This window comes from Oryx dammah, unplaced genomic scaffold, assembly GCF_014754425.2.
Source record: "Oryx dammah isolate SB20612 unplaced genomic scaffold, SCBI_Odam_1.1 HiC_scaffold_14, whole genome shotgun sequence".
NCBI classification, from domain to species: domain Eukaryota; kingdom Metazoa; phylum Chordata; class Mammalia; order Artiodactyla; family Bovidae; genus Oryx; species Oryx dammah.
Window position 1 is genome coordinate 41,362,101 of NW_024070198.1, and position 11,681 is coordinate 41,373,781.

The window sequence follows — 11,681 nt, forward strand, 5'->3', positions numbered from 1 at the left end:
TTACCCCCAAATCAGTGAATCAGAATCTCTGTGATGGGGCCCAGCAGAGAACCCTCGGTGAAGCTTGCATCAAATCAGTCTTTTCACTTCCACACTTTCCGTCTAGATCAAGCTCAGGAACAAGCTCTGTGGCTGGATCAGAGCCACCATACAAGGGGTCAGCTACTCACACCGGCATCACAGTTTACAAAGTACTGATATGTCTGTCTGCACCGAAACCTCTCACACATTAACAGCCGCCACCACCATCAGACCACACTGCATTCATTATCTTTTCACATTTGAGAAGAAACAACAGGCTCAGAGAGCTGAACTACTTTGCCAGCCGTTCTATCAAGTAAATGGAGGGAAAGGGCCTGGAATCCAGGACTGCTTTCCTTCTCCTGTTTCCATCCTCTGTTCTCTGTGCCCATGGAGGTCAGACTCCCCAAGACTCCAAAGGTACAGAACCCATGGGTTGATTCCCCCTGAATTTAATGCGAGTCCTGCTGACAAGCTCAGGCTAGCCCAGCACCAGTGGCAAGGTGGACAGTGCAGGAGACCCCCGACAACTGTAGCTAGGAGACATGCTCTGCTCACTCCCTGGTCATGAGACTCTTCCCCTCCACTGATGGGTGTGCCAGTTGGCAACCCAGAGGGGATCCCACCATAACAATCATCTTTGCCCCCGTGGGCCAGAGATTCCTTCTCCCCCTAGATGCACCCATGGCTCTAGCTGGGGAATCTCCTGTTCTTCCAAGCGGCGCTGCTGGAGGCTCGGGAGCCCCGGTATCACTGAAAAAAATGGATCAAAATAGCATCTGGAGGGACTTGCCTGATGGTCCACTGGCTAAAGCTCCACACTTCCACTGCAGAGGGCCTGGTTGGAGCAACTAAGATCCCTCATGCCTAAAATCAAGTGAAAACAAAACGGCACCTGGAGTCTCCACTTTTCACGTTACTAGACTGGCTGGGTACGAGTACCTTTATACACTTGACTTAGAACAGGTATCCTATTTAGCTTTGATTTGTAACCCTTTTAACTTATAAAGTATGAAAATCTTCCAGTGTCAGTGAACATATGCTTGAATCCTAGTAAATGCCTCCGTATTATTTTATTGTGTGGTAACAATAAAATTTTATTGTAACATAAAGTCTTCTATAATCAAACTCTTAAATGTAAGAGTGTTTTTCACCTCCCCACATTTCTGTTTATTTTTTTCACTGAAATTTTAAACCTGCTTTTGATTACCAGTCAAAACCTGATAATTATTGTAAGGGACATAAGACCTGAAAAGGTAAAGACTTAGAATTAAGTGATTCAAAATGATCTTTCTGTTTTATGGGGGCTAAAATATACCTACGTGTGGAACAGAATTCAGAACTCCATGGAAGAGCTAGTGTCCAGAGTTGATGTCACACAGGCTGTGGCCCAATAGGGGTCATAGCACTGGAGCTGGAGAGAGGCTGGGCTTCTTAAGTGAGCTCTTCAACCTTGAGTCTTAAGTCCTCTAACAGGGATGATTCGATCCCTCTTTCTCAAATTACAGGTTTGATAAAATATCCTGTTCCCTGCAAGGTTTTTTTTTGTTTGTTTTTTGTTTTTTAATTTTTTTCCCAGTTGGCCTTCATCCAGATCTGGAGGATTTAACTGTAGTAAGTATGTTTAGCAATAGAGTTGTTGATGCTTCTTTCCTGACTCACTGTTCCCAAATTTCATTGTGTTAGGTTAAGCAAATTGCTTATTCCAGGCAAACGATTTCCTGGGAGAATAGAGAGGGGAAAAGGGCAGAAAGGCCTCTTGTCTCCTGTAGAGACAGAATGAGGAAAAAAAGGTTCCATGAATCTCCTAAAACCATGAGATGGCATGACAATTGTCAGTGGGAGAATTGAAAACCTTTTCCTTAGGACATAATCACTTATAAAATGGGTTTGTGTATTTTATTACACAGCATAATGTTTTGAAACAGAGTCTTTCCCTGAGTCATTCCCATAAAATAGTATTTTTAAATTTGCTGGACAGCAAGGGGTCAATCCTGACTCTTATCAGTAAACGTATTTCATGAGACCCAAGTGTTTGGGAATAAAACCCTTTGCTCAAGTGCAGGCTTGTTTTTGACAGACAGCTGCATGTTACTGCCTGTGAAAGGAAAAGTTTCTTCTCAAGTTTCTGTTGATTGTGTTCCCTCTGGACTTTCTCTTTCAGTCTTTTTTCATCCATGAATAAACGCTTTACCCGACCTGGACCACTTTGGGATGCTAGGCTTCTGGGAAGATTCGTGTTTCCATGCATAAGGAAGGCTCTGTGCTTTGGGTTCCCCGTCCGCCCTCTGAAGGAAACACTGTGGTTGCTAAGTGACTGGGAAGTGGGGGAGGGGGCGGGAGCTCACACTCACGCTCACGGCTCGCACTTCTCTGCCCAGGTGTATGAGAGATGTTTGACCTCGAGATCATGATCGCCATTGGGAGCACCTTACTGATTACAGCTTTCGTGCTCCTAGGTGTCATCATCTACCTTTACTACAAAGTAGCCAACACATTAAAGTGAGTGATGTGGATAAGAGGGGCTAACACCCCCTCACATGGGATCCTGGGGCTCCATGCTTGAGCGGGATCATCCCCGGCCTGTGGCCGCACCCTGGATGAGGCCAGGAACAGTGGGAGGGTTTGAGAGGACCGAGGCGGGGAGGGTAGAATCTGGCTTTCTACCCCTTTTGGTCTGGGGCTGTGAGCTCACAAGGAGAATGTTCTCAGCTGCTGGGTCTGCGCTGCTTTGCCCTCCCTTGCCTTCCCTTACCCTCAGTGGGTTGATTCCACAGGACTGCAGACTGAAGATGGTGTGACTGAGTCTGCCTCTGCTCACTCGGAGGATGGGCTGAGCTGATGTTCCCCCCGCCTGAGTGGGGGAGTTCTCACTGGGTCCTTGGCTCTGGGCACAGTGGGATGGGCCTGTAGGACCCTGGGGAAGCTGAGTTGTGTGAAGATCCTGGGCTTTGCCTCACCAGGGAGTGTAGATCTGAAAAGGGAGCATTAAGTTTGGGGGGAAAGAGCCTTCAGATATGGGCAAGACTGGTCGTCAGCAGTGGTGTTCCCATGCGTTAACATTCCAAGGAGACAGCATGTTTGTTGAACAGAGTCCTGCATCAAGCTTTGAATGACCTGGTTTTTATTTCCAGCTCCTCCTCTGCTTGTATGTGTTTGATCAAGTCACTGTGCTTCTCCATGTCTCAGATTCTTTATGTGATAAGTGGGGAGAATACATTAAAAAAAAAAAAAAGCAGCAGTCGCGTTCCCATTCTAGGGAAGTTCAGTCTGTGAGCAGGAAGGTAATTCTCAGCATCCGGGGGCGGCTGACTTGGCACCCTCCTGGGTTGTGCTCTGCACTTGGCGGACTTGCAGTGATCACCTGGGTGACCCGCACTTGCAACTCACTCCCTCATTTGCTGGAACCTGATCTTACATTTCTGGCACTCTTAGGAGAGGAAGGGGTTGGACACGAATTTGGGGAGGAGGGCAGAGTTGCTTTCATCTCGGGCTGGTGTCATGGGTTTGATTGGTTCCAGGCCCAACTTTCCAGATCCCCCCGACAATTGTAACAGGTGGACCAAGAAGAAAAATTCTAATCCTATGTTCTGTGTATGTCTTTTCTTAAGTGCTGCAAAGACACCCATCGCTACGACCATTACCTGTAGAGATCAAGATAAGGTCACCGAGGCTGTAACCTCCACCCCTGAGTCATACCCCAGCTTCCAGTGCTGTGAAGAATGTAACTTGCCTGCCAACTTTGATCCCCTGACATCGTGCTTCTGTGACATAAACAAGGGACTCAATACAGAATGAGTAATAGAAGGTGGTTATAAACACCAACTGCCACCATCTGACTAGTTACAGAAACAAGGACTCTCGTGAATATTTCCTCCTTATTTGTTATGAATATGTTGTATTTACATATATTAAGCAAATATGTTTTCTTATTTCCATATCATGTAACATAAGATGTACTGACTTTATGTCAGTATTTAGTATTTAATTTTACATCATAGTATTTATGTTCTAGACTTCCCAGGTGGCTCAGTGGTAAAGAATCCATTTGCCTAGCAGGAGACTCGGGTTCTATTCCTGGGTCAGAAAGATCCTCTGGAGATGGAGATGGCAACACACTCCAGTATTCTTGCCTGGGAAATCCCATGGACAAAAGAGCCTGGCGGGCTACAGTCCATGGGGTTGCAGAGTCGGACACAACTTAGCAACTAAACAACAACAAATATCCTATTCTGTTTCTCTGGAGAATCCTAATAGAGTTGGATAGGACATGAAAAGCACTTGCAAACTAAAGCATTTTTAGTAACATGAAAAGTGAACAAATCCCCTTTCTTCATCTCAGGGCTTCCCTAGTGGGTCAGACAATAAAGAATCTGCCTGCGACTCAGGAGACCCAGGTTTGGTCCCGGCGTCAGGAAGATGCCCTGGAGAAGGGAGTGGCTACCCACTCCAGTATTCTTGCCTGGAGAGTCTCATGGACAGAGGAGCCTTGGGATCGCAGAGTCGGGCATGACAGAGTGACTAACAGTTTCCTTCATCTCAGTGTATATTTTCTTGAGCACCTTCTGGATTTAAAATAGTGGATTCAGCAAGACAAAGTACAGGTACAGAAGCTTTGGTTCCTGAATTCAAGGATCTGTTCAGGGTGCAAAATCGTGCACTGGAAACTGGAAACCTGTAGGTCAAACAAGATTCAGAATCTGTTAGAGGCACAGCAAAGGGCACGGAGGCAGCAGAGGAATGATTAATGGCGGCGGGGGAGGAGGCCTTCAGGAGGGAAGATATTAGCATTTGAGCAAGTGGAGGAAGAGAAGGAGAGAAGGCCCAGGCTGAGGTGTGAAGCTGGTTGGCTGGAAGAGGGAGCTGGGCTGAGACCGAGATGGTGTCAGAGGCCATGCTAAGGGGCGTGGCTTCATCCTACCTTGGGGGCTCCCCCACTGAGTTGAGGGTAGATCTGTTAGGGGAACCACTGAGTTATCTTACAAACAGGAGACCCTGGTAAGGAACATGGAAATAACAAGCTACCACCAACTGGAAGAAATCAGGAAAGGTCAAAAGGAGAGAGGAGGGACCTCCCTGGTGGTCCAGTGGTTAAGACTCTGAGCTCCTGATGCAGCGGCCTGGGTTCAACCCCTGGTCCAGGAAGTATATCCCACATGCAATTAAGACTGGGCACAGGCAAATTAATTAAAAAGACTGAGGAGTATCTAAAGCTTAGGACATCTTCGAACCTTGTAAAACCTCATTTTTTTCTTTTCCATGTTAAGCTGAACAAATCACTTGACTATTTTATCATTTAAGATTAGGTGTGGCTATAACAAAATTTCAAATAACAGTGGCTTGAACAAGAATTTGATTTCTCTCCTCTTCAAGATGCCCAGCAGCAAGCAGTCAGGCTGGCTGTCTTTGCCACGTCAGGGGCCATATTACTGTATGTGGGTTCTTTCCCCAAAGTCACAGCATGGTCCAAGGGGACTGCTGGTTCTCTAACCTTCATGTTTAAATTCTAGAGAAGAAGTTTGAGAAAAGCTGTGCTTTCCATTTCTCTTTAAATCCCCTGTGCTAGATAGAACTGAATGACATGGTCTCAATTAGCCACAAGGGAAGCTCAGAAATGTCGTTTTTATTCCAGTTGTGAATGTGTACTTGAATTTTGCTAAGTCAGTAGATATCAAGTGTTCTCACCACACACACACACAGAAACACACAAACACACAAATGGTAGCTGTGTGAGTGGTAGCTATGTTAATCAGCTTGATTTTGGTAATCATTTCATGATGTACACATAGACCAAAACATCATGTGGTATACCTTACATATATATAATTTTTATTTGTTAATTCTACCTCAATAAAGAATACTTACTGGGATTTCCTTGGTGGTCCACTGGTTGAGACTTTGCCTTCCAATGCAGGGGGTGCAGGTTCAATCCTTGGTCAGGGAACTAAGATTCCACATGCCTCATAACCAAGGAACCAAAGCATAGCAGGGAAGTAATATTGTAGCACATTCAATAAAGACTTTTAAAATGGTCCACATTAAAACAAAAGAAAATAAAAAACTTTAAAAAGTATCCAACTCTGCGACCCCATGGACTGCAGCATGCCAGGCCTGTCTATCACCAACACCTGGAGTTTACCCAAACTCATGTCCATTGAGTTGGTGATGCCATCCAACCATCTCATCCTCTGTCGTCCCCTTCTCCTCCCACCTTCAATCTTTCCCAGCATCAGGGTCTTTTCAAATGAGTCAGTTCTTCTTATCAGTGGCCAAAGTATTGGGAGTTTCAGTTTCAACATCAGTCCTTCCAATGAACATTCAGGACTGATCTCCTTTAGGATGGACTGGTTGGATCTCCCTGCAGTCCAAGGGACTCTCAAGAGTCTTCTCCAACACCACAGTTCAAAAGCATCAATTCTTCAGCACTCAGCTTTCTTTATAGTCCAACTCTCACATCCATACATGACCACTGGAAAAACCATAGCCTTGACTAGATGGACCTTTGTTGGCAAAGTAATGTCTCTGCTTTTGAATATGCTATCTAGGTTGGTCATAACTTTCCTTCCAAGGAGTAAGCGTCTTTTAATTTCACGGCTGCAGTCACCATCTGCAGTGATTTTGGAGCCCCCCAAAATAAAGTCTGACATTGTTTCCACTGTTTCCCCATCTATTTCCCATGAAGTGATGGGACTGGACGCCATGATTTTGGTTTTCTGAATGTTGAGCTTTAAGCCAACTTTTTCACTCTCCTCTTTCACTTTCATAAGAGGCTTTTTAGTTCCTCTTCACTTTCTGCCATAAGGGTGGTGTCATCTGCATATCTGAGGTTATTGATATTTCTCCCGGCAATCTTGATTCCAGCTTGTGCTTCCTCCAGCCCAGCATTTCTCACGATGTACTCTGCATAGAAGTTAAATTAGCAGGGTGACAATATACAGCCTTGACATACTCCTTTTCCTATTTGGAACCAGTCTGTTGTTCCATGTCCAATTCTAACTGTTGCTTCCTGACCTTCATACAGATTTCTCAAGAGGCAGGTAAAAAGTGTTATTTTTACTAAATACTGTTTTTATAAGTATATCACCCATCAGCCAGAGTGAAGAAAGAAAAGCAGAGACTTCTGTGGTAGTCCAGCGGTTAAGACTGCCTTGCAATGCAGGAGGTGTGGGTTCAATCCCTGGTCAAGGAACTAAGATCCCACATACCTGGAACCAAAAAACCAAAACAGAAAAAAACAGAAAATTGTAACAAATTCAATAAAGAGTTTAAAAAGAAAGCAAGATAAAAGTTAACTGTTAGATTCCATGATGAAGTATGTGTTCATTCACATTCAGTTAATTTCTTTTTAAAGATGTCCTCCTTCAGGCTCTAAGAAATCTTTCCTCTTTGTGAACCCTGTGTTGTAATGTCACACGTGTGTTCTCCCCAGAGCTTCACGCTGCAGACATAAAGTCCTGGTAGCTAACCCTGTGATGGGGGAAACACAGTTCACTTCTAGCAACGTGGCGGAGTGGGGATCTCCCGGTGGGGATCAGAATCCCACGAAGCCCTGACCCTGAAACTCAGCCCCAGTGAGTACAGCACCTGGACAATGAGCAGAAAACAACGCATCAGAATCATCTTTCCCCACTTTCAGCAAGTGGAGACTTTGATTTCTGAACAAGGAAGGCTGAAGTCTCTGCCCACCCTGAAGAATCTGTTAGTCAGCTGCTTGTAGATCATGACGATGGGCATGGCTGGTAAGTCACTGATGGCTGTGCCCCCAGCTCGAGCTCATAGGGAGGTTGAGAACTTGTCTCGGATCATACTGTTTGTAAATGGGATGATCAGAGTTAGTTGCCAGCTAGTCTAGTTCCAGATTCTTGTCCCCAAGACACTGAACTTCTAGTTCTGGGCTTTTCTGTGCATTATAAACAGCAGGGGAGCTTCCCAAAACCTAGACTTATGAGCTGAACACCCGAAACTCAGATCACAATCTCCAGGGGTGGGACCCAAGAACCAGTGGATTATATTTTTAACCTTTTAGTTTGAAACAAATATACACCCACAGGTGGTTTTGGTTTTTCTGTTTTTTTCTTTTTTTTAAGTGCCCAGGTGATCTCAGTGTGAGGCCAAGCTGAGAACAGGGCACTAAACTACAAGACTGTCTCAAGGTTTCATGAGAACTGCCTCATTAATCTTCTCAACAGCCTTCTCTCAGGAGTAGATGTGATCGAATTCCCAGTCAATGGCTAAGAGAAAGTCCCGTGTGCTGTGCTCCATCGCTCAGCTGTGTCCGATCCTTTGCAACCACATGGAGTGCAGTCCCCAGCCTCCTCTGTCTGTTGAATTTTCCAGGCACCAATACTGGAGTGGGTTGCCATTTCCTAATCTAGGGGATCTTCCTGCCCTAGATAGAACATAGAACCCACATCTCTTGTATCGCCTATGTTGGCAGGCAGGTTCTTTACCAGCTGAGCCACTGGAGAAGCTCAAGAAAGTCCAGAGAAGTCACTTAATGTGACCAAAGGCACATACTAATGGAAGGCAGAGAGGAATCGATTCCAAGCAACCTGGCTCCAGAGCGTGTACTCTTTCTTACCCTATCCCAGTGGTTCTGAAACTGGACAGAGTATCAGAAGCACTTGCAGAGTTACTAAAAGCATAATTGCTGTGCCCCACCACACCCTCAATTCGATGACTCAAACAGGGTGGGTGGGGCCTGAGAATGTGCACAGGTAACAACTGCCCAGGTGATACTGATGCTGCCACACGTTGAGAATCACAGCCCTACACCACTGACATAGAACTGACTTCTCTTTAACCCTCAAGGAAATAAAAGAAAAGTGGGGCTTTCAAATTGCCTGGAATTCTAGGGTTATTAAGAATCATATGACTTCCCTGGTGGTGCAGTGGATAGGAACCCATGCACAGGGTACCTGGGTTCAATCCCTTGTCTGGGGAAGATTCCACGTGGAGCAACCAAGACCGCACGCCACAACGACTGAGCCTGTGTGCCCTAGAGCCTGTGCTCTGCAACAGGAGAAACCCCTGCAATGAGAAGCCTGCACATCACAACTAGAGAACAGCCCACACACAGCAAGAAGATTCAGCGTAGCCAAAAGTAGGGAAGAGGGCGATTAACATTTAACTGTCACCTCCTGTGTGCCAGACCTATGCTAGCTGCTTCATGTTCAGCGTATTATAAACTCATACAAGATGGAAGCTGTGAGAGTCCCATTTTACAGAAGGGAAAACTGAGGTTATTAAAAATATTGACTCCCCCACGCCAAGTTAGACAGCAGTTATGTGACCAACAAGGAAGAACTCAGATTTATCTATCCTGGTGTTTTTTCCTCTACATCATCATGGACACATGTTCTGCAACAACACTTAGAGAGAAAATGTCAGAATGGTAGAATACTGAAACCCTGGGCTGCTGTCCAGTGCAGGGCATGGGACTGCCTTTAAGAAGGAGGAAGTAGTGATATGAGGGCAGGAAAGGACGAGGAAGAGGCTGTATTTGCTTTCCCTTGAGAGATGAGTCACTTCACCTTTCAATAGCCGTGGATTTCAACTGTCGAAGGAGATCAATTCAAAATAAGAAGGTTCTACACCAAAATCTCCATGGGCACCTGGAACAGAGGATGGAGACAAGAAGAAGGAAAGGAGTCCTGGATCCCAGGCCCATCTTCCCCACATTGTTTTAAGAGAGAGATTTTGGTGTCTACAAGGTAGAAAATGCAGTTGAAAAATATTTGGTATCAGCTCTTTTCAGCCTTGAACCTTTATATATCCTTTTGATATGACCATATTTCTGTTTCAGATGTAATCACAGTGAGACTTGTAGTATGAATCACATATCTGGAAGGAGGCATTTTTTAAAATAATTTAATTTTGGCTTGGCTGAGTTTTGTTGCTGCGTGGGCTTTTCTCTAGTTGCAGCGAGAGGGCTGCTCACTGTGGCGGCTTCTCTTACTGCGGAGCACAGGCTCAGGCTGTGCGGGCTGCAGTACCTGCGGCTCCCAGGCTCTAAAGCACAGGCTCAGGAGCTGGGACACTTGGGCTTAGATGCTCCGAGGCATGTGGGATCATCCCAGATCAGGGATCGAACCCGTGTCACCTGCTTTGGCAGGCCGATTCTTTACCACTGAGCCACCAGGGAAGCTCGGGAAGGAAACATTTTGTAAATCAACAGACTACAACGACCAGAAGCTGTAAAACTGAACTAAAGGGTTCAGCTTGGAGTGACAGACATTCCTCCTGAACAACAATGGAAATACTATCTTACAGCTTGTATGTTGGCCCATCAATTAGAAAAGAATAGAAAAATATGCAAATTCTCGAGGGGCTATAGTGAGAGTATGTCCCATATACTGTGTCACCTTTGTAGCGAGCGTGTTACAAATGAATAAGAGTATGTAAATTAGCCCTCATTTGAAAGAACTGACCACAATATCAATTGCAAAACACCCCCTTTCATAAAGCATTTTAAGAAAAGATAGTTGAGGGAGGTAGGCTCAAGAGGAAGGGGATATATATACACTCACCGGCAGATCTGCGTTGTATGGCAGAAACCAGCACAACATTGTAAGAGCAGTTATCCTCCAGTTAGGAAAGAAAAGAGAGTTGAAAAGAAACAATTTCTGTTTCCTTAGACAAGTAGTTTCCAGAGTGGATACATTTATTCTTTAAAAGTGAATAATCACCCTTCAACCCACATATGATACTTATAATTTCTAAAAATTAAGCGTGCCTGAGAGAACTGCAATCTCCTTAATTCATATGCCTCAACCCCTCAATGCAGATCCTCAGAATTTCATGCTTTATATATACAGAGAAGGATTCTGAAAGAGGAACCTGTACCAGTCCAGAAAGGAAAACAGTTCCTAGTATCTTTTGGATTGACTGAGATAAAATAAAGCGACTTCTCTCATTTTACATCAAACACTAGATCTAAAATAACATTCCTAACAAGGACTAGGCTAGCTCTGATCGTACTTCCCTCTCTACTATGACACTGTACTGAAACCAGGAATATTAACCTCAGTGTAAACTACTTTCACACATGCCAAACACTGCATTTTCCTCATTACCTGAGATAAACAATACAAAATGTAAATGAGTGATTTGAATGAAAGTTTCCAAGTCTTAAGGATCCAATTTTTCAAAAACAATTAAAAAAAATTATCAAATACTCTAAGCATTATTTTTCAGACTCCTAAGACTGTAAAAAGTCTTTGTATAAAAAAAAGTACTTCAACAAAACACATATACAATACAAACTAATGAACTGCTTTAGAAATCCTTAAAATCTTAAACATTTAATCCAGAAGTATACATAAATTTCAGTAAGAGTGAAAAATATTACAGACAAAAATAACTGACGACCCCACCATGTTAACTTAGTGTACAGTACTGGATTTACAACGTGTGCAGGAAAATGAACACTGAGGTCACGTAAGTAAGTGGTAATATTTCAAAGGACATTAAATACTTGCTTTTCATAAACTTTCTGGGGTGGGGTTTGGCTCTGTAATAAATATGTAATAAATATCTGTAGTACTTTGTACATGTTGAGTGCTTATCTTTCTCCATTTGAAAGTCCTTCTCCAGAGTCATAATGTCTCAGAAGCATCCCAGAGGGTGGGGAGTTGGGACGTTGCAGCAAGTCCATTAAC

General features: G+C 44.3%; 1 protein-coding gene across 1 annotated transcript; it reads left to right on the forward strand.

Moving 5' to 3' along the window:
• The first annotated feature begins 1,807 nt into the window (after positions 1 to 1,807).
• LOC120873891 (protein FAM24A-like) lies at positions 1,808 to 4,077 on the forward strand. The gene is made up of 2 exons (XM_040254954.1): positions 1,808 to 2,523; positions 3,633 to 4,077. Exons 1-2 carry the CDS (start codon positions 2,414 to 2,416, stop codon positions 3,817 to 3,819), a joined length of 297 nt encoding a protein of 98 aa, XP_040110888.1. The 5' UTR covers positions 1,808 to 2,413; the 3' UTR covers positions 3,820 to 4,077.
• The last annotated feature ends 7,604 nt before the right edge of the window (positions 4,078 to 11,681 follow it).

Bases quoted from the DNA above. Each gene is read 5' to 3' on its own strand.
- LOC120873891 (XM_040254954.1), top strand. From the start codon at position 2,414: ATGTTTGACCTCGAGATCATGATCGCCATTGGGAGCACCTTACTGATT. The intron at 2,524-3,632 runs GTGAGTGATGTG...TCTTTTCTTAAG, and splicing joins AAAGTAGCCAACACATTAAA to TGCTGCAAAGACACCCATCG.